This window comes from Chanodichthys erythropterus, chromosome 10 (genome assembly GCF_024489055.1).
Source record: "Chanodichthys erythropterus isolate Z2021 chromosome 10, ASM2448905v1, whole genome shotgun sequence".
Lineage (NCBI taxonomy): Eukaryota > Metazoa > Chordata > Actinopteri > Cypriniformes > Xenocyprididae > Chanodichthys > Chanodichthys erythropterus.
This window is the reverse complement of record NC_090230.1, coordinates 59,980,217-60,006,722: the sequence shown is the minus strand read 5'-3', so window position 1 is coordinate 60,006,722 and position 26,506 is coordinate 59,980,217. Positions and strand designations below refer to the sequence as shown.

At 44.0% G+C, this 26,506-nt stretch overlaps 1 protein-coding gene across 1 annotated transcript in view; it reads right to left on the bottom strand.

Annotated features, from left to right (window-relative positions):
• LOC137028415 (fibrillin-2) overlaps nt 1–26,506 on the bottom strand; it is a 148,856-nt gene that overhangs the window by 71,021 nt on the left and 51,329 nt on the right. Inside the window, exons 10-16 of the mRNA XM_067397170.1 lie at nt 10,981–11,217; nt 10,194–10,331; nt 9,831–9,950; nt 2,354–2,479; nt 1,995–2,117; nt 1,710–1,832; nt 310–462 (exon numbers count right to left, since the gene is read on the bottom strand). Coding sequence (XP_067253271.1) covers nt 310–462; nt 1,710–1,832; nt 1,995–2,117; nt 2,354–2,479; nt 9,831–9,950; nt 10,194–10,331; nt 10,981–11,217 — 1,020 coding nt within the window. The remainder of the gene's footprint in view (nt 1–309; nt 463–1,709; nt 1,833–1,994; nt 2,118–2,353; nt 2,480–9,830; nt 9,951–10,193; nt 10,332–10,980; nt 11,218–26,506) is intronic.

The following is a 26,506-nucleotide window of genomic DNA, read 5'->3' as shown; positions in this document are numbered from 1 at the left end:
TGTTGAGTGTGTGCTTTACTTCTATATGCCACAACACACATCTTTGAAGACTCTATACTTCTTCAAAACTGGAAAAAAGTTCTACACTGGACATTCATATCTATCCCAGTCTCACACCATGTTTAACCAATGTCTTCACATCAGAAATGTAAAGAAACAAGCTGCAAGTCTGAAACATACTCAACACATCTATACTGTACAACTATACTGTACCAAACAGTACAATTTCCAAAAATAAAAAAAAAATAACAAACAACATGTTAATTAGAACAGTAATCAGTATAATCAGTGTAACAGGGTAACAAATACCTGAGTTTTTGCCAGGACAGGGATGGCACGGCTCACCAAAGGCATAGTCAGGGTTGGCACAGCAGCACTGTGACTTGGTGACAGCTCGCTGGAAGGGCCGTAAACATAAGCCTCTTTTTACAGCTCCATAACAGGTGCTGCGCATGTGTGTGTCTGCAACAGAAATATGTGAGGAATACAGTCAAAACTATACATCAATGCTACAGGAAACACAACAGGAACAAAAAAAAAAAAAATGCAGCTACAGAAAACAAAACTACAGAGTTCAACATATACTCAACATATAACTACCTGTGCAGAAATCCTTGCGAGGTATTTTATGCAATTTTTAGGTAAATGCTGCAGTTCATCATATAGCGTTTTTCTAGTTTTATTAGTTCAATATAGTGTAATTTTACCTGTTGTCCTAATCAAATCCAAGTTTGGGTGTCCGATAAATACAAGATAAACGCAAACTGGCAACAAATTGAGATATAGTTAAATTTCTATTTATTTATTTCTATTTAAAATTCCTCATGAATATGTATCTTCATATTTACTTGTAAAGATTAATTTCTATAGCTCTGATTGATTTTAAAGAGTGATTTTGGCTACCTCTGAACAGTTGAATTAAATATGCAAGAACATAATATAAATATTTAAAATTCATGTGCATGGTTCAATTGAAATTGCCCTCTTTGACTTGGTATTAATACTGATAAGCTGAATGTACAAGGCAAACTGTTTGCTTAACCACAATGTTAACAACAACATTGAAGTAAGAGTTTATCTATCAATCAGATGTGCATTAAAGTTGCATTTGCCATAGCAACAGTAACCACCTGTCACATTTATTTTCAGAATTGTCATTAGATGGCAAAAAATTAAAAAAAAACTAGCATTTTATTTAAAGTAAAAATAAGATATCTGCAAACATAGCACCAAAGTTTAAAAATATCTTATATCTGAATAGAAAGTCTGATCCAATGCTTGCATTTTTTGAGATTACTGGGTGATTTCTGCAACGGAACAAAATAAACTTCATTAAAAAATAGCCACTTTTCTAGTAGGCAAATGTCATAACAACCCATTTTACCATTATTAAAGGAATTTGACAAAACAGGAGGTTTGTATGTGTCCGACAGTTCATTAAGCTTGACAAACTTCAAAACTTGACGGCAAAATATCATATGGCAAAAAGGCTTCTTATCGCATCGATTTGTTTGGCTATTTGGGCTGTCACTCATTTATCTGTCATAAGATCAGTTACCATATTGTCCCACAAAGAGCACATGAATTCTTACACATGAAAATAGACTGCACAAATAAATTAATACCCTTTATTTGAGATTTTAATGAGCCAGACTATCCGGACAATATATTATTGTGCATGCAAGTGTGCAAGTTTAACTAGCTCTTACCTACACATATGCGGCCACTTACTCCTACAGTAAGACCAGCAAAACACTCACACCTGAAAGAGCCCTGTGTGTTTACACACCTCCCATTCATACACACACCTGGAGTCTGGCACTCATCGATATCTGTGAGAGACACACATACATTAACACAAAACCCAACTCTATTCACAAATATTCAAATGTAAGCACACGTTACAAACTAGATCTGAAAAACAAATGAGTAATTGTCATTTTTTTTTTTTTAATTTTTACATGTTATTTTTAGAAATGGGAAAGGGAGTTGACCTGTACAGTATCGGCCACTGGAGTTGAGGATGAATCCAGGATTACATACACATTTAAAGCTGCCATCTTCATTTATGCACATTCCGTTAAGGCACATGTTTGTGGCGGCACATTCATCATTATCTGATTGAGAATAAAGGAAACTCCTTACTGTAGGGACTAATGCAGATAATCCACATTCTAACCCTATATAACTGCCCATCCTGTTATGTTATTCATGTTATGTTCATTTGGCCTTGTGCTAATCTAACGTAATTGCTATATTATAGCAAAAACATTTGTGTGTGTGTGTGTGTAAAATGATTACATTTAAATGCTATGAACTAAAAAGGCTGACTTTGTGGTGGTCAGTATCTTACCTATGCAGTTTCTCCCATCAGGTGTGAGCTTGAATCCTGCGTTACAGATGCACTGAAAACTGCCCTCTGTATTCAGACAGCGGGCGTTCTTACACAGCACCCCATTCTGAAGACATTCGTCAATGTCTACAAACAATATCATCACAGAAGTGAATACAGCTTCACCATATAGCCAAACATATAATACCTAGAGTAGACTATTCATTTTGTTCCTGTGGGACCAAAACCAGCAGCAGCCAATAAGGTAGAAAAATATCCAGGCTTAAATTGGGCGGTGTTAGGAATTGCAAAATTCTCGAGGACAGAAATGTTCTTAGACAATAGAGGTGACATGAGATGGACCAAAGACAGTGGCGTAAATAAAACTGTTAAGTCTTATCACATTTGAATCTACAAAAGTCCAGTAGAGGCATGAGTTCATCTGAGAGATCTGAATTAAGCAAGAGTGCCCTTGGTTGAAATATAATTGGCTAAGTACTATGAATGAAGGCCAGTATCACTGACACCATTACTGCAACTGATGTCTCTATTAAATTGACCTTTTTTCTCATTTTCTGTGGAAAAAAGGGTAATTATATAATTATATAGTGAAATTGAAAGCCATAAGCTTAAAACAGTCTTTACATATACCCATTTAACTGTGCCTTTTATAGTGTGTTGTATATATATGTCATGATCATTACTCTGAGTGCCTTTGTCTGCCACTAGAGGGCACTCCAACCCGGACTGTTCCTCATCACCCCTTGGACTACATTGCCCATAACCCACTTCCCAGACTCATTAGCACTTCATTGCACCCAGCTGTTTTGTATTATGTTATTAGTGTCTGTCTATTTATACTGAGTTTGTGTCTGCTTTTGTTATCGAGGTTTCATGTTTATGGTCACTGGTTTTTGTTTCTGTTTTCTTTGTTTATTGTGGACTGTTCTGTGGACTCTGACCCTTGCCTGTTACTGGATTATGTTCTTGGATTGCCCAATTAAAGCTGCACATGGATCTTACTTTCTTGTCTCTGTGATAGTGTGACAATATAGTGTATAAAGTAATATAGTGATGTTTCTCTGTCAGTATCAGCTATCTCTGTTTATATGAGTTGTCCGTTCATTTTTTTCCAGTTTAAGTTTATTTTGTGCATTAATTTTTACAATTATTAAGAAAATTATTACATTTATTTAAAACATTTGGTATCAATATTTGTGTTTGGGGATCGGTCCTCTCAATACAACGTCAGTATTGCAAGTATTTACACTTATTTCTGCACTTACACTTAATGCATGTCTTAATCGTTGAGACAAGCATGTTACTGACAGTAAAACAGGCATCTAGACGGAGCTTGGAACTAAGCTTGACAAGCATTCGGAAGGTGAGCGTGGCTGATCATAGGGCTCTACAGTGTGACCATTTCAGTCACATTTACGACAGAAAATTACTGTGCAACTGACCTGATCAGGCCTGGTTCTACGGGGGTGCTAGAGGGTGCAAAACAGGCCAAACAGATTTTGAAAATGCACCAGTGCGTATGTGTGTTTCCAGTCTGGAGAGTGCTGAGAGATTGCATGTTTCAGTTGAGCAATGTAGGCAATCACAGACATATCTGATGATTTTTCTACACCATGGCCAAAGAGAGGCATTTAAGTTACAGCGCTCAAAACGCTGGAGTTTGTTCAGTGCTGAGTTATGAATCCTCTCATTATAACAAACACAGTACAGACACGATGTAAATAAAAGATTCATTGTGCAGTGTAGACAACTTCATTAATTATAACGGAAGTTTGTGAGATCTAAGACGAATGACAGCTTTGTTAACGATTATAAAGGTTTTCCTATGTAATATTGCTTTTATACAGCAATTCAATAAACATGAAGGTAATATTAAGTGAGTGACTTACATTGTAGGAACAGTATTGTCAGATTTTGCTCTATTCAACAAAAATAGTTCCAAACAAATTGAACCGCTGCGCATCTCCGAGCAAACATAGTTGTTTCGTTTATGAATGAATTTAAGTTTTTAAACAAAACTAGTGAGTCAATGATTCAATGACCCAGTCATATACGTATAACGAATCCACTGAATGAATGATTCAGTGACAAAGACGGTGGCTGCGTCCGAAAACCTAGGTAGCTGTCTTGCTGCCTCGCTATCTTATAAGAGAATGACTTGTGTTGCTGTAATTTATAGTAATATTTACAGTATCAGTCAAAAGTCTTTCAAATATAATTCCTTCGAACTGATGGTGCTTTACGTAACATTATGGAAGTTGACATTTGTGTTGGCTACTGTATATAGGCCACCAGGACACCATTCAGACTTTGCTGATTTTCTATCAGAGTTAGTACTAGCTGCAGATAAAGTCCTTGTTGTTGGTGATTTCAATATCCATGTAGATAATAAAAAAAGACTCATTGGGATTGGCATTTACGGACATTCTAAACTCTATTGGTGTTAAACAACACGTGTCAGGACTCACTCATTGTCGTAATCATACTTTAGATCTAATATTGTCACATGGAATCGATATTGACGCCGTTGAAATTCTGCAGCAGAGTGACGACATCTCAGATCATTATCTAGTCTCGTGTATACTACATTTAGTTAAAGAGGCAAAACTGCCTCCCTGCCATAAATATGGTAGAACCATCACTTCTACCACTAAAGATCGGTTTATAAATAACCTTCCTGATCAGTTTCATCGCCTTAGCATACCAGACAGCTTAGAAAACCTCAATGTTGCAACAGAAACTATTGCCTCTGTCTTTTCCAGCACATTAGATTCAGTCGCTCCTTTGCGTTTAAAAAAGATTAAGGAATTTAATCCAATGCCATGGTACAGTGAGCACACTCGGGCCCTAAAAACTGCAGCCAGAAAAATGGAGCGTAGCTGGAAGAAAACAAAACTAGAAGTATTTCGCATTTCGTGGAGAGAGAAAATGATTGAGTACAGAAAGGCTTTAAAAACTGCTAGATCTGCCTATTTTTAAAAACTCTTAGAAGAAAATAAACACAACCCTAGGTATTTATTTGATACAGTGGCTAAATTAACAAGAAATAAAGCTTCAAATTCTGATGTTTCCAAAGAGCACAGCAGTAACGACTTTATGAACTTGCAAGATTGATAATATTAGAGAGAAAATTACAACCATGCAACCGTCTACTACAGTACCGTGTCAGACATTGCATTGTAGTGTCCCTGAGGAAAAATTCATTTCATTTACTGCTTTAGGAGAGGAAGAATTGTCTAAACTTGTTAAATCATCAAACTCAACAACATGTATGTTAGACCCTATACCAACTAAGTTAATGAAAGAGATGCTTCCAGAAGTCATAGATCCCCTTCTTAATATTGTTAATTCATCATTGTCATTAGGATACTTACCAAAAACTTTTAAGCTGACTATTATTAAACCTCTTATTAAAAAAACACAACTAGATCCTAAAGAATTAGTCAATTACAGGCCGATCTCAAATCTTACTTTTCTAAGTAAGGCAGTTTCATCGCAACTATGTTCCTTTTTAGAAAGAAATAATATCTGTGAGGATTTCCAGTCAGGATTTAGACGCATGGATTTACCATAGTACTGAGACTGCTCTCATTAGAGTTACTAATGATTTGCTCTTATCATCAGATTGTGGTTGTATCTCTCTATTAGTGTTACTGGATCTTAGTGCTGCACTTGACACTATCGATCACAATATTCTCTTAAATAGACTTGAAAACTATGTTGGCATTAGTGGAATTGCATTGGCATGGTTCAAATCATACTTATCTGACCGTTATCAGTTTGTAGTAGTAAACGATGAGATGTCATATCAGTCACAAGTTAAATATGGAGTACCGCAAGGCTCAGTACTAGGACCGTTGCTTTTCACTCTGTACATGCTACCCTTGGGAGATATCATTAGGAAGCATGGCGTTAGTTTTCATTGTTACGCTGATGATACTCAGCTCTATATTTCTTCACGCCCTGACGAAACTTACCAATTCACAAAATTAACAGAATGCATAGCTGATATAAAAAACTGGATGACCAGTAATTTCCTACTACTAAATTCAGAAAAAACAGAGATTCTAATTTTTGGACCAAAAACTTCTTCACGTAATAACCTAGAATATTGTCTAACACTTGAAATTATATAATAATATATAAATAATCAAAATTATAATCACGATTATTAATCATGTTTACTCTATAGGGCTGTAACGATATGCGATATGAAACCGAAATCGCGATATGCAGGTCCACGAATCTGTATCGATGTGAGAAGGCAGAATCACGACACACCCCTTCCAACTCCCAGAGTTATCCTTCCTGTCCAGATCCAATGCTACCACATTTTTAAATTACTATAAGTATTAGGGGGTGTAACGATTTATCGTAGATGGTGTGTCTCAATCAGCTCTCTAGTTCAGTAAGTGTTTCGGGCACACATTGAATCTTGCAAGCAGGTTTAAACGTTTCTCATGTCAGTCTCTTGCATGGTCGCGTGAGAAAAGTCGTGGCTTTCTTTCACCGCAGTGCACAGCAACAGCTGTGCTCACAGAAAAGCAAAAGACGCTTGCGATGCTTTGCTTTAAGAAGTTCTGTGGGGCCATTCACATATTGCGTCTTTTCCGCGTGCAAGTCAGTTATTATTTTCAAATATAGCCACGCGCAGGCGCGCTCATAATGGGATCGACGCGCCTGCAATTCTCAACTTCTCAGAATGCCGCAAGCGCACCGCAGGTCGTGTGACAAGAATCAACCGATCAGCTATGGCCTTTCCGTAACAAAACATCAAAAGCTCAGCCGAACAGCTGGTCATAGCTGTACATGGTGGTTTTTATATCTTATCTCCATCAATATATCTCGTAGTAAACTAATGCAAGGGCTAGAAATCATTTATCCTTTGCAGAAACATCCTGATCCTCTTGGAGAACTCAGTTCATGGTTGCATAGCAACGACCGACGCCACGGGAGCGCAAGCGCTTTGGAAAGAAGGAGAAGCGGTGCGGCCACGCCTTCCACGCGTTTTTAGACGCAATATGTGAACGGCCCCTATTCATAATTCTAAGTTCATGTTAAATTTAACATTCTTTTTCAGTGACAGACAGCCCTATTCAACTGTTAATTTGAATACAGAAGGTTTTTATTAAAATTTTATATTTATTTATTTCATTGAAATGTGATCTTGTATGTACAACAAGGAAAATTATTGAAATTTGTTAATGTTTTTTTAATAAATCTTGTTTGAATTTCAGTTTCATTTTGTTCAAAATAACGTTATACGTATCGTATCGTGAACTCTGTATCGAGATACGTACCGTATCGTGACCTGAGTGTATCGTTACACCCCTATTATTCTATCAAAAGAGTAATGAAACTATGGCTATTTTGCAAATTCTTTACCAACCTACACTTCACCCAAAAGGCCTGTAGGTGGCACAAAGACTTAAATTTAACCAACTATGATAACTTTGTTAGATGGTAAATCAATACAAAACATGGTTTTGGTGAGCGCTTTGTAATATGTATTCACATTAGATTTTAAAGCAACACAATTCGTTTGTAATAAGACAAACCAGATTCAAATTGCCCGGCAAATTCGTAAAGCAAAGAAAAATCAATTCTAGCTGATCAACATTATGAAAACTGGTAAAACCTTTAGGAACTTAAAAAGATAAACCAGCGAAATTCCTGATATTACTTCCAATATTTCCAAATTATGTTCATTTTCATAGAGCGGGCCAATATCGTGACGATTATTTAAAATCAATCGAGAGAAGCAGATATCGTTATCGTGATAAAATATGATTAATCGCGCAGCCCTAATTTAATTTAATTTGACTTGACATTTGATATTCAACAGCATCCTTGACATTTATTCAACAGTGCTTTTGATCTGCCTGCAATGACACTATTCTTTAAAAGGAAAAATTTTATACCAATTATCAATGTAAAGCTGCTTTGACACAATCTGCATTGTAAAAAGCGCTATATAAATAAGGGTGACTTGACTTGACTTGACTTGTACGGCAGCATTTGTGCATGAAGGTACCTCACGAAATTGATTTCGGATAGACTTCTGAGGCAGTGTAACAGTTTCATGATCTACAGCAATACAGCGCGAGCTTTGGTGAGAACTAAACAAATATTTAATTACTACAGTAGTAATTTCTCGATAGAAATTATATCAAAATTGAAATATGTTGATCAAAATCATACATTTATACACAAAATGAGCAGCAAACGCAACCTTCGGATGCCATCTTTATTTTTCTAGCTCAACTGTCACAGAATGGAAAGCACAGGATTGTGGGATATCAAAGGCAGCTAAGGATACATCTATGCTTCCTTCAAAAATCGATCTGAGGAAGGGATCTCATGAGAGAGGAAGTGAAGCTAACATTGGATTCGGACGTGCCTTGATGCCTTACTACCTTGAAATGTGTCCTCGGAAGGCAGCATTTTTCAGTTTTCGGACGCAGCCAGTGACTTGCCGCCCCCTACTGGCAGTTGGCATACTGAAGTATTCTTCAAAATATGTATTCAAAAGTTTCTATTTAAAACATCAATTTATGAATTTAAATGCATTCATGCACTTCTGAGCCTCATTAAACAGTCTGTAAATATAGCTAAATTGCACCTCTGCAGTGCAAAGATGAATTTTGTTGATACATTATTTGATTGGTAATTTATTGTATTTTATTTTACTTATTGTTACTTTGTTGATGTAAATAAAATATGAACTTCTACATGATGTTTGTGATATAACTGACCAATAATGTTTGTGATATAATGCATATTAGAGAAATATTGGATCACAGTGAACTCACACTAAACTAACAGAATGAGAGTTTAACACAATTATATCACTGTGGTCTCACATGGTGAACTCACAGTATGAGCACATGAATGCGCTGTGACCTCACATTTTGACCAAAGTATGAGCACACAGTGAGTGCGCTGTGTGGCTTACACTTTTAGCTTTCTGTAACCCCACATTGTGACCACATCATGAGTATCCCGGGAGCTCATGGTGAAATCACTGTGAGATCAAATTGTTAACTGGGTGATCATATATTGAAATGCTAACCAAAGTATGGCAAGAAAGGGGGAAAAAACAGATGATGTGTTAATTGGGTTAAATATTTTTAACACGTTAAAGAAAAAAAATACTCATCACAGAAATGAACATTCTTTTTGACAGCCCTGGTTATAACGGATGTTGTTGTAAAAAAGTGCGGCTGTGAGAACACGATGACCTGAAGTAAGTGATTATAAAGGCACACTTTGCATGCTTGATATAATCCATTGAGATTTGAATAAACTTTTGTTTTATCATGCTGCTAGGGATCCAATGGCTACGCACATGCTGTAAAGTTTCAGGAGTGACATCCGCATTTATAAATGTGGTTTTTGCTTTCTAAATGTATATTATGTATCAATATATGTATATATCTAACTATATCTCTAAATTATTAAACGGGTTTATTCTCACCAATGCAGGTCTGTTTTCCTGGACCTCTGAGAAAGCCTGTGTGGCATCTGCAGTAGTAGGAACCAGGAGTGTTGATACAGTGTCCATTACTGCAGGGTTCAAACACACACTCATCTACATCTGAGCAAAAAACACACAACACTCACATAAGTCAGTGAAAGTCATTGCTTTAGTTAGTTGATTGTTGCCCATATTTTCTTTTGTGGCTCTTTGAGATGTCAGTTCAGATTCTGGACCATTTATAATTCTTTTGGTACTGACTGAGCAACTGAACACAATTCATTAAATGTTTGATTTTGAGTTAAAGACAATGATAGAATTTGATTTGTAGACAAATAGCCCATAGTGTTGAGGTGAAATTACCTGAGCACTCTCCTCTGTTGTCCTCTCTGTATCCAGTGTTACAGTCACAACGGTAGTCAGACCCCATGGATACACAGCGTCCATTTAGACACAGATTTGGAAACAGGCGACACCTGTTCATGGTCTCATTTACACTAACTGCAAAAAAAATAAAATAATAAATAATAAAAAAAAATACAAAGCCTCATAAAAAAACAGAGCCTCATAAGCAGCTTGAAAACAGATTGTTTGGTAAATTATTTATTTTATTTGCATGGAATCAAATAAAAGTTTGCAATAATTAAGATATTTCTATTAATTTAGTAAGAATTTTGATATTATGCTCGCCAAGGCTGTGTTTATTTGAAAATACAGTAAAAGCAGTAATATTGTGGAATATTGTAGATTATAGATATATATCACAGATTTCTAGTTAGCAGCAAATCAGCATATTAGAATGATTTCTGAAGGATCATGTGACTCTGAAGACTGGAGTAATAATGCTGAAAGTTCAGCTTTGATCACAGGAATAAATTACATTTTACAATATATTCACATAGAAAACATTATTACTTTAAATTGTAAAAATATTTCACAATATTACTGCTTTTACTGTATTTTGATCAAATAAATGCATCCTTAGTGAGCATAAGGTCTTCTAAAACATTAAAAAAAAATAATTATTTCAAACTTATATTATAAATTATTTATTTAATTTATTTATTATTTTTTAATTTTTCTTTTTTTTGCTCAGTAATTTTTTTTTTAAGCCAGAAAGACTTATTCTTGGTCATAAGATTTTGCTTACCAAAAACAGGTTGTTGTGTTTTAAATCTATTATCATTCCCTGGGATCTGAGGTATTTGGGAAATTTGAAGAGTCTGGTGAATCTGAGGTATCATGTGCCCATTGTCATTAAGTGGGTGAAGTATCTGGTCATTAGTGGTAGGATTGAAGCTGCTGCGGTGTTGAGGGTTCATATCAGGATCCTCTTTCCTATAACCAGTCAGATCAGAGCCCACCAGACAGATGTTGACGTATTCATCTGTAGGGAACAGAAAAGAGAGAGACCCTCAGCAGTAATTGAGGTATCATATGTCATGTCGTGCTCCCGGTCACAGAGGTCGGTCTTATGCCTATCACGGCCCACAAACCAGCGCTCCCAAGTCCAGTGGTCTCAGTGCTCCCAAGTGCAGTGGTCCCAAATCTGATGGTTATTCCTTTGGCCTCAGCACTTCATGTGATGGCTACCATCATTTTGTGCGTCTGGGCTGCTTACACTTCCCCGAGGTGACGGCACTCACAGCAGCTCCCCTTGAGGCAGCAGTGTCCTCTGCAGCTTCCCCCAAGGTGGCGTAGTCCACAGCAGCCAGAGCAGACATGAACTCAATGTTGCTCCAAGCCACACAATAGAAGCTAATCACAGGTGCTCTGTCACAGTCAAGTCAAGTCAAATCAACTTTATTTATATAGCGCTTTTTACAATGCAGATTGTCAAAGCAGCTTTACAGTGATAACTGGTATATAATTTTGACTGCACAGCAGCTCTTAAAGAAAAGGGCGTCAATGCAGGCAGATCAAAGCACTGTTGAATATCAAATGTCAAGTGTCCCCAACTAAGCAAGCTAAAGGCGACAGCGGCAAGGAACCCAAACTCCAACAGGTGACATTAGGTGGCAAACAGGTGGCAAAATGGAGAAAAAAACCTTGGGAGAAACCAGGCTTAAACGGGGGGCCAGTTCTCCTTTGGCAAACAGTGCTTTGTTACGATTCAGGTAGCTATCATAAGTCTGATAGGATCGCAACATTCAAAGTATTTATTCTAGTTCCATCCAGTTGAGGATCATATTCATCACGCCGGTATGGACGGTTTGTTGAGGAACTGTGCCACTGGCTGTCGTGTCGATGAGGCCTTCACAGTGGATGATATTGTTGACTCAATCTCTGCTGATACTTCAGTGCTGCGTTGTGGTCGTGTCAAGGCGCAGGTCCTCGATCTCACCTGGATACGGCCCAGATCCGATTGACTACGGTAAACCTCGGGATAAACAGAGAGACTTATATTAGCGTAGATGCCATTCTTCTTCTGATGTAATGATTACATCTAGTGTTATAGGAAGTGTTCCCGGTTCCGGCTGACATAAATTATGCAGCCTAACAATCCTTTAATGGATTTGAAAATATTATTTGATAATGTGTTATGTGTATGACAGGTTAAAGAGATGTATTTTTAGTCTAGATTTAAACTGATAGAGTGTGTATGCTTCCCAAACAATGCTAGGAAGATTGTTCCAGAGTTTAGGTGCCAAATAGGAGAAGGATCTGCCTGCGGTTGACTTTGATATTCTAGGTATTATCGGCTGGCCTGAATTCTGAGATCGCAATAGACGTGAAGGACTATAATGCATTAAAAGCTCGCTCAGGTACTGGGGAGCTAAACCATTTAGTGCTTTGTAAGTAATTAGCAAGATTTTAAAATCTATATGAAGTTTAACAGGAAGCCAATGCAGTGTTGACAGAACTGGGCTAATATGGTCATACTTTCTAGTTCCAGTAAGAACTCTAGCTGCTGCATTTTGTATGAGCTGTAGTTTATTTTGTCAAGCGAGCGGTCATGCTCCAGGGCTTACTACCATTACATGGGCTTTGCCCCATCCCCCCATCAAGAGAGTCTCCAGAATACGTCTAGCTATCCTGTTCATTCTTTTCCACACTCCTCCCATAGGGGGCATTAAATGTCCAAGTGCAGACTTGATCCTTCAAGAAGCCTTTCAACTCTGACTGTCGATTTGAAATTCTTTGATTGCTCCGATGAAATTCGTGGAAGTTTCAAATTTCAATATTTTATTCAAAATACAACATAGATGACATATCAAATGTTTCAACTGAGAACATTTATCATTTTAAGGGAAAAATCACATCATCACATCTCATTTTCAACACATCTCAAAAAAGTTGGAACAAGGCCATGTTTACCACTGTTTGGCATGCCCTCTTCTTTTTATAACAGTCAGCAAATGTCTGGACTGAGAAGAGAAGTTGCTTAAGTTTAGGAATAGGAATGTTGTCCCATTCTTGTCTAATACAGGCTTCAAGTTGCTCAACCGTCTTAGGTCTTCTTTGTCGCATCTTCCTCTTTATGATGTGCCAAATGTTTTCTATGGGTGAAAGATCTGGACTGCAGGCTGGCCATTTCAGTACCCGGATCCTTCTTCTACGCAGCCATGATGTTGTAATTGATGCAGTATGTGGTCTGGCATTGTCATGTTGGAAAAAGCAAGGTCTTCCCTGAAAGAGATGACGTCTGGATGGAAGCATATGTTGTTCTAGAACTTGGATATACCTTTCAGCATTGATGGCCTTTCCAGATGTGTAAGCTGCCCATGCCACACGAACTCATGCTTCTGAACTGACCGCTGATAACAACTTGGGTTGTCCTTGTCCTCTTTAGTCCGGATGACATGGCGTCCCAGTTTTCCAAAAAGAACTTCAAATTTTGATTCTTCTGACCACAGAACAGTTCCCTTTTGTGGGAACTGTTGACGCTGCTTATAACGCATTGGGAACCTTCTGCGTGATAACGTCATTGAAGCACTCATGTATCTAACCAATTGTGTAGCGAGACGTCAGAGGCGGGTGACGTCACGGACCAGGAACTATAAAGCATACCCGGATGCAGAGATCGCTAGCTTCTGTTGTCTTCAGCAAGCACTCTATGTTATCTTGTGTGTCTTATTTGGTGTTGTTTGTCTACCTTCAATTTCATTAGAAAGACAAGATCTCTTCATCTGAGGACAAGAGTATCAGTTCAACACACACACACACACACACACACACACATACATATATATATATATATATATGTGACGAGCAGGGCGGGCGAGAGCCGTGAGGGAACGGCGCGAGGCCGGTGACGCGAGTGATAATGAGCGTCACCTGCGAGGCGTGCCGGCCTCGAGTCTCTCACGGAGGAGCTCCGGAGGCATAAAAGGAGGAGCGACATCAGTGAAGGACGAGAGAGGACCAGGCCTGGACTTTATTTTATGTTTTATTATGTTTGTGTGGCCGGCAGACGTCCGCGAGGGTCTGCCGGCATTACTTTCGTTTTGTTCTTTGTTTATTTTGAATTAAAGTTTTGTTGAATGTTCGCCGGTTCCCGCCTCCTTCTTCCCATATCTACTAAGCGTGTTACATTGGTGCCGAAACCCGGGAGGAAGGAGGGACATGCTGTCGGAGAGCCCTCGCTGCTGAGGGGGATCGCGGTGCTGCGGAGTTCGGGCAGCGCGGAAGTGAAGACCGCGAAAGGCTGCCCGAGGCGGTGGTGCTGGAGCCTTGTGAAAGGTGGGACGGAGACCCGGATGCCGTGCTCCTGGGACGAGGTGGGGTGGCTGCCGTCCTGGACCTGGAGGGAGCGGAGGAGTCGCCGCCGTCTGCCGTGGGCCGGAGCCTGCTGCCGTCCGCCATGAAGGGGAGGAGCAGGGGACGGGGGACTCGCTGCCGGCTGCCCTCAGTCGGAGGAGCCATCGCCGGCCGCCAGGAGGCGGTCGAGGATCGGGCCGTCCACCGAGCGTCCAGTGCCACCGCATGGCACCGCGAAGAAGAGCCTCTTGGCAGGCTGAGGACCGAGCGGCAGTGTGTCTGGGAGCCGGACCCAGCATTTTTTTTTTTTCTTTCTTTTTCCTCTCTCCCCTCTCTCGTCCTGTCGCTCCCCTTGCTTCCGTCTCCTTTCTCTCGTCTTGTCTGTCCTTACCCCCAGGTGCTGCGGCCACCAAGACAGGCCCCGGGGGGGAGTAAAGCGCAGTCTCGGAGGTACCCCCCGGCCTGCGAGGGGCGTTGGGGGTATGTGACGAGCAGGGCGGGCGAGAGCCGTGAGGGAACGGCGCGAGGCCGGTGACGCGAGTGATAATGAGCGTCACCTGCGAGGCGTGCCGGCCTCGAGTCTCTCACGGAGGAGCTCCGGAGGCATAAAAGGAGGAGCGACATCAGTGAAGGACGAGAGAGGACCAGGCCTGGACTTTATTTTATGTTTTATTATGTTTGTGTGGCCGGCAGACGTCCGCGAGGGTCTGCCGGCATTACTTTCGTTTTGTTCTTTGTTTATTTTGAATTAAAGTTTTGTTGAATGTTCGCCGGTTCCCGCCTCCTTCTTCCCATATCTACTAACCGTGTTACAATATATATATATATATATATATATATATATTATAAATAAGACACAAAATGGCGGAAAGCAAGCAATTCACTCGATGTCTTCATCCCTGCACAAGATATATTCCAGATGGGGATACACATGAGATGTGTGTTGTTTGCCTGGGGGTTGAGCACGCACAGGCAGCTCTCGAGGGGGCTGTCTGTGTGCACTGTAAGAAGCTCACCCTCAGAGTATTACGATCACGCCGGGCACTCTTTGAAAATAAAGAGGGTGCCTCGGGTGGTGTTCCCGGCAGATCGGGTCCCGCTGTCGCCGGGGCACAGCACAGACTTCATTCGTAGGGTTCACAAATGGAGCTGGCAGAGAGGTTTGAGATGGGCCCAGCCTTATCTCAGCCCTCACCTGCCAGATCCAGTGTCTCTCCTCTGGTGGTGAAAGTAACAGAGTTCGTAAGGAAGGAAGGAAGACGACAGGGTCGGCTGTGACTACTGGCTTCTTTTATTATGTGACACAAACAAAAAGGCGTGCAGACAGGCACCAAAACAGTCATAAATCAAGATGTAGATTCACTCCACAACAATCAGCAGGTATCCAGGAGTGTGGCAGCCAGTAGTCCTTCTCTCTCTCCCTCGCTCCTGTTTCTCCTGGCGTTAAATAATCTCCCCACGCCAATTACTGAAACAAGAGACAGGTGTTTGTTATTTGCGCTTAACCCACTCACTTCACAGCGCGTCTCCTGACGCTCTGTCCCGCTGCAGACTTCGCTGAACCACGCCCCCCTTGCCACATACCCCCACCACCCGACTCAGGCCGGGGAGCCGTAATATCGTGGGGATGAAACAACATGGATACGGGGCGATGCCCCGGGTAAGAGAGACGCTCGTGAGCTATCTCTCGCCCGAGTCAGCATCGTCCCTCAAAACCCCGACGTTGCCCACCAAGCCTCTCAAAACAACATCGAGCTTGGTGGGCAAAGCTTATGCGGCAGCAGGTGAGGCAGCGGCATGCTTACACACCATGGTGCTGCTCCAAGCATATCAAGCTGACCTGCTGGGGGAAATTGATGACAGCGGGGAGGCCACATTTGAGTGCATCCAGGAGTTGATAATGGCAACAGACCTGGCTCTCCGTGCCACCAAAGAGACGGCTAAAGAAGTGGGCCGTTCTATGGCTGCCTTGGTGGCTACGGAGAGGCAACGGAGAGTGCAACAGAAAGCTAGTGTGGCCACCCGTACTCCCCCACAGAAAGCCTGGGGATCGAGCGGTCCACACAGCAGAAACTTCAAAAGAAGGCTTCGCCAAGAAGGCTTCAAAGCGATCCTGACATCTGTGGGTCAGGACCTCCGGAGGGAGCCTGGTGTTAGGATATCTGGCACCCGCTCCCCTTCGGCGCCCTCAGGGGACCGTTATGCTAACCCTGCCACCCAGTGTGCGTCAGGGTGCAGCGGTCTCCACCGAGGAGGGCCGGTCACCACTTGATTCGGCTGTCTTCTGCCGGTGCGCCACTTCAGAGCGTCGAATCATGTGCTCAAAAAACACCAGAGGCCAGTCTCAAGAGACTGGTTCCCTTAGTAGATTTTATGTCAGAATGGAAACTTCTACCAAATATATCGAAATGGGTGCTGCTCATCATAGAGGGTTACAGAATTCAGTTCGGGTCTCGCCTGCCCAGGTTCAACGGGGTTCTTGCAGGCACATCTGTCCCCTGCTCGTGTGAGTTCCATTCTCGCAGCCATGAAAGGGGTGAAATTAGGCCAGTCACTCACTGTAAAACAGTTCCAGAAACTGTTGGGTCTGATGGCAGCTGTATCCAACGTCATACCTTTTGGCCTTTTGTATATGAGACCCTTACAGTGATGGCTCAGGACCAGGGGGTTTTCTCAGAGGGGAAATCCTTTTCGCATGATCAAAGTCACGCGGCGATGCCTTCGTGCTCTGGCCATGTGGAAAAATCCCTGGTTCCTGTCCCAGGGACCCGTGTTGGGGGCTTCTGGTCGTCGTGTAATGCTTACGACAGATGCTTCCCTCACGGGCTGGGGGGCGATCATGAGTGGTCGCTCAGCTCAGGGTCTATGGGAGGACCATCAGCTCTCCTGTCACATAAATCGGCTGGAGATGATGGCAGTGTTTCTAGCATTGAGACACTTCCTTCCAGACCTAAGAGACCACCATGTGTTGGTCGGCACGGACAACATGTCAGTGGTCTCATACATAAACCATCAGGGGGGTCTGCGGTCTCGCCAACTATATTACTTGGCCCGTCGGATCCTCCTATGGTCCCAGGGGAAGCTGCTCTCACTCAGGGCAGCTTACATCCCAGGGTATCAAAATGTGGGAGCAGGCCCGGGGAATGGAGACTCCACCCAGAAGTGGTGGATCTCATATGGAAAAATTTCGGTCAAGCGGAAGTTGACCTATTCGGGAGAGTCAACCCAATGTCCACTTTGGTACTCCTTAACACATCCAGCACCTCTGGGTCTGGATGCCACGGTGCAGATGTGGCCGAGGCTACGTCTGTACGCATTTCCCCTGTTCGCTCTGCTCCCGGGAGTTCTGGAGAAAGTATGCCAGGAAGGGCCCAGCCTAATACTGGTAGCCCCGTACTGGCCAACCAGGATATGGTTCTCTGACTTAGTGTCCCTCTTAGACGGCTCCCCAATGGAGCTTCCCCTCAGACAGGACCTCCTGTCGCAAGCGGGCGGCACGAATATACATCCTCGCTTGGAACTGTGGAAGCTATGGGCCTAGCCTCTGAGGGGGCCAGGTTCATAGATGCTGGTCTCCCAACTGAGGTTGTGGAGACCATCCTTAACTCCAGAGCTCCCTCCACGAGGAATCTGTATTCTTATAAATGGAATATATTTGCTACTTGGTGTTGACAACATAATACCCTGTCCACTCTTCTATTAGCTTCGTGCTACGATTCCTCCAAGAAAAATTCTCGGAAGGTTTATCTCCTTCAACCTTGAAGGTTTATGTTGTGGCTATCTCAGCCTATCATGCTCTTCTAGAGGGGGATTCCTCGGTAGGTCAAGACCCCCTCGTTACACGCTTCCTCCGTGGTACACTGAGGTTGAGGCCTCCAGTGCGTACAAGAACTCCGGCCTGGGACTTGGCCGTGGTATTGCAAGGGTTAGCCGAGGCTCCCTTCGAACCACTAGAGGAGGTTCCAGAAAAGTTTCTCACTCTAAAGACTGTTTTCCTACTTGCTATCACTTCTCTGAAGAGGATAGGAGATCTACAAGCACTTTCAGTTGCTCCATCTTATCTCGAATGGTGAAAGCATTCCTTCATGCTAGACCTGGCTATGTACCAAAGGTATAGAATAGCTTGAATACAGCGTGCGTCTCCCTCAGACTGTAAACGAAGCTCGGGCACACTAGATAACATGTCAGCAGCGTCTTACATCAGCAGCGTCACTGCGGAGTCGTGAACCACACTCCAGAGCAGAAGGGGGCGGTAATGCACCAATAAGCTGGATGCCAACTGCCGTAAAACAGGAAAGAAGAAGAAGAAGCAGAGTCGTGAACGCGGATTGACAACAGAACCGGTAGAGAATACAATGCTGAATAAAGTCGTAGTTTTTGTTATTTTTGGACCAAAATGTATTTTCGATGCTTCAAAATGTCACGGATGTTCTAATCGCCAAAAACAACCACGGCGACGGAAAAAAGTGCATTACCAACGCCGACAGATGAAAGGATTCAATGGAATCAATTCAATGTAAAGGATTCCGGATGATAATACAATGCTGAATAAAGTCACAGTTTTTGTTATTTTTGGACCAAAATGTATTTGATGCTTCAACAAATTCTAACTGACCCTCTGATGTCACATGGACTACTCTGATGATGTTTTTATTACCTTTCTGGACATGGACAGTATACCGTACATACATTTTCAATGGAGGGACAGAAAGCTCTCTGACTAAATCTAAAATATCTTAAACTGTGTTCCGAAGATGAACGGAGGTCTTATGGGTTTGGAACAACATGAGAGTCATTAATGACATAATTTTCATTTTTGGGTGAACTAACCCTTTAATGTTAGTTGCCAGTGTGTTCACTTGAGGGCAAATTTCAACATCCTCTTCTGCTTTGACAAGTCCATACAACTCCTCTAAACTACATTCTATAAGGTTACATTCCCTAAGGAACTCTGGAACTGAGAACCAGTTGATAAGGAGCAAGCGGGCTGCTGCCACAAACCTGGTGGCATGATCTGCTGTTCTGTTCAGAACAGAATATTCTGAACATAGAACCTGTTCAGAATAGGTTCTATGGCTTTTCTGATATGCTCAACTCTATTAGCCACGTACATGTAGAATCTGCGTGTTACATTGTGAATTATAACCGAGCACTATGCAACTGTCAGTATAAAAGTGGATTTCTGTGTTGATTTCTTCAACTAGACAGCAAGCACTGCTGCACATAACTCCAGGCGCAGAACAGTATGTGCTGGAAAAGGCCCCCTTCACACTGTGCACTCGAATCAAAGACCGCCCTAATTTTGTCAGGTTTGTGGGGGTGTTCAACTCAGAAAAATGGCAAATATCAACATTCTTTCCCCGATTGCAAGGGTGGAGAGGGTTCTGCTTGCTCATTTTCTATCACCTTCTGCATAAAACCAAAGAAATGTGTTTTCATATTTGGTTTCTTTGAAAGAGTGCACTGTAATGACTTCAGTCTTTGCATAGCTTGCTCTCTATTGTTTGGGAGTTGCATTCTTGAAGAGCAGAATGGAAGCAGCAGCTCCCAGTGTTTATACACCTCTTGTCCATAATGTCTAGAAAGACATTATCCTCAACAGATAAAGCAGTTTTATCATCCTGTACAGATCTGAAGAACACATTCTCCTTTAAATCCTTTGTGTAGCTCGCGCCAGTTTTTGAACACTTGAGAGAACATGGTGAGAAGGGTAAATACAACAAAAGAGGTAACTCACCCCATTCTATGACGTTGATGCCATTTGTGCATGGAGAAAAGAATGAAGTTAGTCCATTTGGAAGTATGTTGGTCTTATAAGCATTCACGCTGGACTGACGATGAGTCCCATTCAGGCAAACGTCTCCCACTATCACTCAGCCCAGGTCTAAGTGCTGTGCATATGGTGTGTTGATCTTTTCCTTCAGATGTTCGTTCATCCAGGTGTTAGCTCCTGAATGTGCGACACTTGTAAAGTAGAAGAGGTTTATTGTGTATGGTGTACAGCTTGTCTGGGTCTACAATCTTGTCTGAGTTTGGTTGTGCAGCCATTATTTCAGTTTTCTTGACAAAGACAGAAGTTCTGTTACTCAACCTGGCAGCTCCATCAGATTTTGTGTTGTTCGAGCAGCCAGTTGAAGCAAGGGCAAAACTAGGGTCGAATTTGCTTGCCTACGAACAAATTTGATATAGAAGCTTAGAGGAGGAAAATATAAATAATTGTCTTCTTTGAACCTGAAACCTTGCGTAATCCATTTGCCTTGAAAACTGAATGGGAGTTTTTCTATGATGGCTATGATGATGTCAAGGTAAGCAAGTCCAGGCAAAAAGACCACTCTATTTTGCAGACTGCAGCTCAAGCAGCAAGTGGCCAAGATCTCTAAGACAGTGGGTTTCTTTGTTTTTGATGCAAGGAAAAGCGTCAAGTCTCTTTAACATCGCCTGCTCGATGACCCCTGGACATCCGTAGCACTCTTCCGGACAACGCCATATCATTTGAACTCCTAAGGCAGGATTACTGACATGACCTTTGATTCTTATGTGATGCACACTTTACTTTACTATAAAACTGAAAGAAACACAAAAGATACAAATTACAAAGTGATTTACACAATATAATGTGATTTACACATTCACAAACATCCACTTACAGAATCAAACAACTAAATAAACAATCGATATATGTTAAGGATGTGCTTGAAAAAAAAGGGATTGCACAGCTTTATTAGCATATTAGCCGTTAGATTGTGCTAGATTTCAGGATCAAGCATCTAATCTCTAAACATCTAAATAATGACCAGCTTTTAATTAACCCTTTCGATCGTGAGTTTAAAATATTCTAACTGTCCCCCTGTTACAACAGAGACACGGAGACTGAAGTAGAAGCAATCCAGTTAAGTATTTATTTGCAAACAGTAGAGCACAGAATGATAACAGGCAGATATGGCGTGATGAGAGATGAATAGGGTATAATACTGTCCTTTTCAACTTGCAGATGATGGATGAGAGATGCAGTTGAGGGAGACGATGGAGACACTCACACACACAGGTTGGTTTGCACACGGGGAGACCAGGAGACGAAGGAGATGAAGGAGATCGCTGGAGCAGGTAGGTAAGTAGTTTGGGAGTCCTTAAGGTAAGCATACATATCATGTAGTGCGAACGAGACCGGACAGTGAGTGTGTGTGAGTGTGGTGGCTTTATGGTGCTGGTGATTGCCGAGTAATGACGTGCAGGTGGCGGTGATTAGAAGGCTGGTGATTGAGTGCGTGGGTACTGCAGTGAGGTGGAACCTGACGTGTCTGTGACAGTACCCCCCCTCCCACGGCCCGCTCCTGAGGGCCGCGGACCTCGACGCCGTGGTGGTCGTCCTCTAGGTCGTGGGGCAGGTCTGTCCGGGTGATTGGCGTGGAAGTTCTGTAATAGGATAGGATCAAGGATATCATTCTTGGGTACCCATGAGCGTTCCTCGGGGCCATAACCTTCCCAGTCAACGAGGTACTCGAGCTGACCACCACGGCGCCGGGAATCCAGGATCTCATGAACCACGTAAGCTGTGCCGTCCTCCAGGATGAGTGGAAGGGGGGGCTCGGCGGCTGCCACGTCAGGTTCTGTGGAGGGAACAACAGAAGGGTGGTGAGGTTTTAGTAGTGAAACGTGGAAAGTAGGATGAATTCTACTATACTGTGCAGGGAGTTGGAGACGGTAAGTGACGGGGTTGATCTGCCGAAGGATGGTGAACGGGCCAATGAATCGGGGACTCAGCTTCTTGCAGGGCAGACGCATCCTGATGTCCCTGGTGGACAGCCAGACCTTCTGCCCCGGTTGATAGACTGGAGCGTCGGAGCGTCGAAGGTCGGCTGTCCTCTTGCGTCTGCGCAGGGCTCTCTGCAGTTGGTGGTGAGCTGAGTCCCATACCCTCTCGCTCTCCCGGAACCAGTAGTCGACTGCAGGGACGTTGGAGGGTTCCCCATCCCAGGGGAACAGCGGGGGTTGGTAGCCGAGTACGCACTGGAAGGGTGTTAGTCCAGTTGTGGCTTGACGGAGGGAGTTCTGTGCGTACTCGGCCCAACCCAGGTACTGGTTCCAGGAGTTCTGGTGGCCGTGACAGAAGGTACGCAGGAAGCGGCCAATCTCCTGGATCTTCCTTTCCGTCTGCCCGTTCGACTGAGGATGGTATCCAGATGACAGGCTGACGGTCACACCCAGGAGGGAGAAGAAGGCCTTCCAGACGTGGGAAATGAATTGAGGTCCTCGGTCGGAGACTATATCTTCAGGTATTCCATAATAGCGAAAAACATGGTTGAATAGCATCTCTGCCGTGGCCATAGCGGTAGGTAGACCCTCCAGGGGTATCAAACGGCAGGACTTAGAGAAGCGGTCTACCACCACCAGGATGCACGTGTGACCGTCAGACTCAGGGAGGTCGGTGACGAAGTCCACTCCCAGGTGTGACCAGGGTCGCTCAGGAACGGGCAGAGGAAGTAGCTTGCCGGTGGGAAGATGGCGTGGACTTTTGGAGATGGCGCACTCCCTGCAGCCCTGCACGTACCTTCTGACGTCGTTGGCCATGTTGGGCCACCAGAAGCGTTGTTTGAGCAACGAGAGGGTCTCATTGACCCCCGGGTGACCAGTGCCAAGTGATGAGTGGGTATTGTGCAGAAGTGGAGTGCGACGTGCCCGTGTGACGTATTGCAAGCCTTGGGGGCAACCCGGTGGAGTGCGTGTGGAGGCATTGGAGGAGGGAATGGTTTCTTCGGACCACTGGATAGGGTTCACGAAGATAGACTCCGGCAGGATCTTTTCAGGCTCTTCGGGCTTGTCCTCAGGGGAATGGATGCGAGACAGAGCGTCAGCTTTAGTGTTCTTAGAACCAGGGCGGTAAGAGATGGAGAAATTGAATCGAGAGAAAAACATGGCCCAGCGAGCTTGGCGAGGGTTGAGTCTTTTGGCAGCCTTCAGATATTCGAGATTTTTATGGTCAGTGAGAACTTGAAACGGATGAGTAGCCCCCTCCAACCAATGCCTCCACTCCTCGAGGGCAAGCTTGACGGCCAGGAGTTCGCGGTCACCGATGTTATAGTTGACCTCCGCCGGGTTGAGCTTGCGGGAGAAGAAGGCGCATGGATGGAGTCTACTTGGCGTCCCCTGCTGCTGTGAAAGGACCGCTCCCACTCCGGTGGTGGAGGCGTCCACTTCCACGATGAATGGTAGGTCCGGGTTAGGGTGGACGAGGAGGGGAGCGGTGGTGAAGGCTCTTTTCAGGGTCTCGAAGGCGTTGGTGGCAAGTTGGGACCAGGACAGAGACTTGGGCTGGTTACGGAGTAAGTTAGTGAGGGGACTGACGATGGTACTGTAATTCTTGATAAATCTGCGGTAGAAGTTGGAGAATCCTAGGAATCGTTGGAGCTCTTTGATAGTTGATGGAGTGGGCCAGGACTGGATAGCGGTGACCTTCCCCTCGTCCATCCGGATGCCACTGTGGTCAATGATGTATCCTAGAAACTGTACGGAGGGTTGGTGGAAAGAGCACTTCTCAGCTTTTAGGAAGAGGTGAAACTGTCGTAAGCGTTGAAGGACCTCCGCAACGTGGTGGCGATGTTCGGCCAAGCTCCGGGAGTAGATGAGGATGTCATCAATATATACCAGAACGAACTTGTGGAGATACTCCCGGAGCACCTCGTGAATGAAATCCTGGAATACGGAGGGGGCGTTGACTAGGCCATACGGCATGACGAGATATTCATAGTGTCCGGTGGGCGTGACAAAGGCGGTCTTCCACTCGTCCCCCTCACGTATCCGGATGAGGTTGTACGCGCTGCGGAGGTCCAACTTGGTGAACACAGTGGCACCGCGGAGATGTTCCAGGGCCGCTGGGACGAGGGGAAGTGGGTAGCGGAATTTGACAGTGATTTTGTGGAGGGCACGGTAGTCGATGCAGGGCCTCAAGCCTCCGTCCTTCTTTGCCACAAAAAAGAAGCTTGAAGCAGCAGGGGAAGTAGACGGGCGGATGTATCCCTGTTCGAGTGCCTCTTTGATGTATTCCTCCATGGCCTTCTCCTCCGGTAGTGATAGGGGGTAAATGCGTCCCCTAGGCACTGGTTCACCCGGTAGCAGATCGATGGCACAGTCCCATGGCCGGTGTGGAGGAAGTTTGGAGGCGCGCTGCGGGCAGAAAACGTCACTGAAGGGGGCGTAGTCCGGGGGAACATCCACGGAGCGTTTCTCGACAGGGCTTTCGATAGAGGTGGCGTTCATGGAGAGAGACTTGGAGAGTGGAGACGTTGGAACAGGAAGCGCTGGGAAACAGTCGGGAAAGCAGTGATCGCCCCACTTCAGGATTTCGCCCGTGCGCCAAGAGATGGTGGGATTGTGTTGTTCCAGCCACGGGCGCCCTAGAACCACGTCAGCAGTGGATTCCTCCAGAACCAGCAGATGTACCTTCTCCGAGTGCAGGATGCCGACACAGAGTTGAAGAGGTCCCACATAATGACGGATGTTCTTACGGCTCAGGGGTTTGCCCGTGATGGAGTGGATTTGATAGCTAGTCGGAGACGGGGAGACTTTGAGGTTGAGTTGTCGGCATAGGGCACCAGAGATGAAATTTCCTGCTGACCCTGAGTCGAGGAGCGCCACCACTGGAACAGAGGCGTTTGCAGCAGTAAGGATTACAACAGTAGTGAGTGGTTTCATTTTTTGGATAGAGGGAAAAATTGCACTCACCACGGGCCGAGGAGGACGGGTTGGGCATGTGGAGATAACATGCCCCGGTAATCCACAATATAAACATAAGTTCAGGGTCAGCCTTCTTTGTCTCTCATTAGAGGTGAGACGAGAATGATCAATCTGCATGGGTTCGGTGGCTGGTTCTGGAGAGCTGACGGGTTCGGACCGACGGAGGAGGTTGGTGATGGTTGACTGGCCCTGGTGCTCTAGGAGACACGACTGCATACGGGACCCCACGCGAATGGCGAGTTGGATGAAGCGTTCCAGTCCAATGGAGTCCTCGTATGCAGCGAGATGCAGCCGCATATTGGGTTCCAACCCCTGACGGAATGATGTGATGAGAGCTTGTTCATTCCATCCGCTGGTGGCGGCTAGCGTTCGGAACTGCAAGGCATATTCGTTAACAGAGAGATTACGTTGTTTTAGATTATAGAGTTTCTCACCAGTCGATGAATCCGTCAGAGGTCTCCCGAAGACCTCTCGGAAGTGAGAGACGAACGCCGAGTAAGATCTGACCACAGGGCCCTTTTGAGTCCACAGAGAGTCTGCCCATTGCAGGGCCTTACCTTGCAATTGCGAGATGATGAACGCTATTTTAGCCGTGTCGGTGGTGTAGAATTGCGGCTGCATCTCCAGGACCAGTTCGCATTGGAGAAGGAATCCGCTGCATTCCTCCGCCGATCCAGAGTAGGGCGCCGGTTTGGCCATGGGACTGGCTGTGAATGCAGGTGAGGAAGCGGTGCTGGCTGGTGCTGGAGTGGAAGCGTTGCTAGAGGAAGATGACGATAGCTGTGGTGTGAGTGCTCGGCGCAGCGTGTCCACGAACTCTTGAAACGGGTCGTTGGTGCTCATACTGTGAAGTTGTTATGGTCCGGTCTTCTGTTACAACAGAGACACGGAGACTGAAGTAGAAGCAATCCAGTTAAGTATTTATTTGCAAACAGTAGAGCACAGAATGATAACAGGCAGATATGGCGTGATGAGAGATGAATAGGGTATAATACTGTCCTTTTCAACTTGCAGATGATGGATGAGAGATGCAGTTGAGGGAGACGATGGAGACACTCACACACACAGGTTGGTTTGCACACGGGGAGACCAGGAGACGAAGGAGATGAAGGAGATCGCTGGAGCAGGTAGGTAAGTAGTTTGGGAGTCCTTAAGGTAAGCATACATATCATGTAGTGCGAACGAGACCGGACAGTGAGTGTGTGTGAGTGTGGTGGCTTTATGGTGCTGGTGATTGCCGAGTA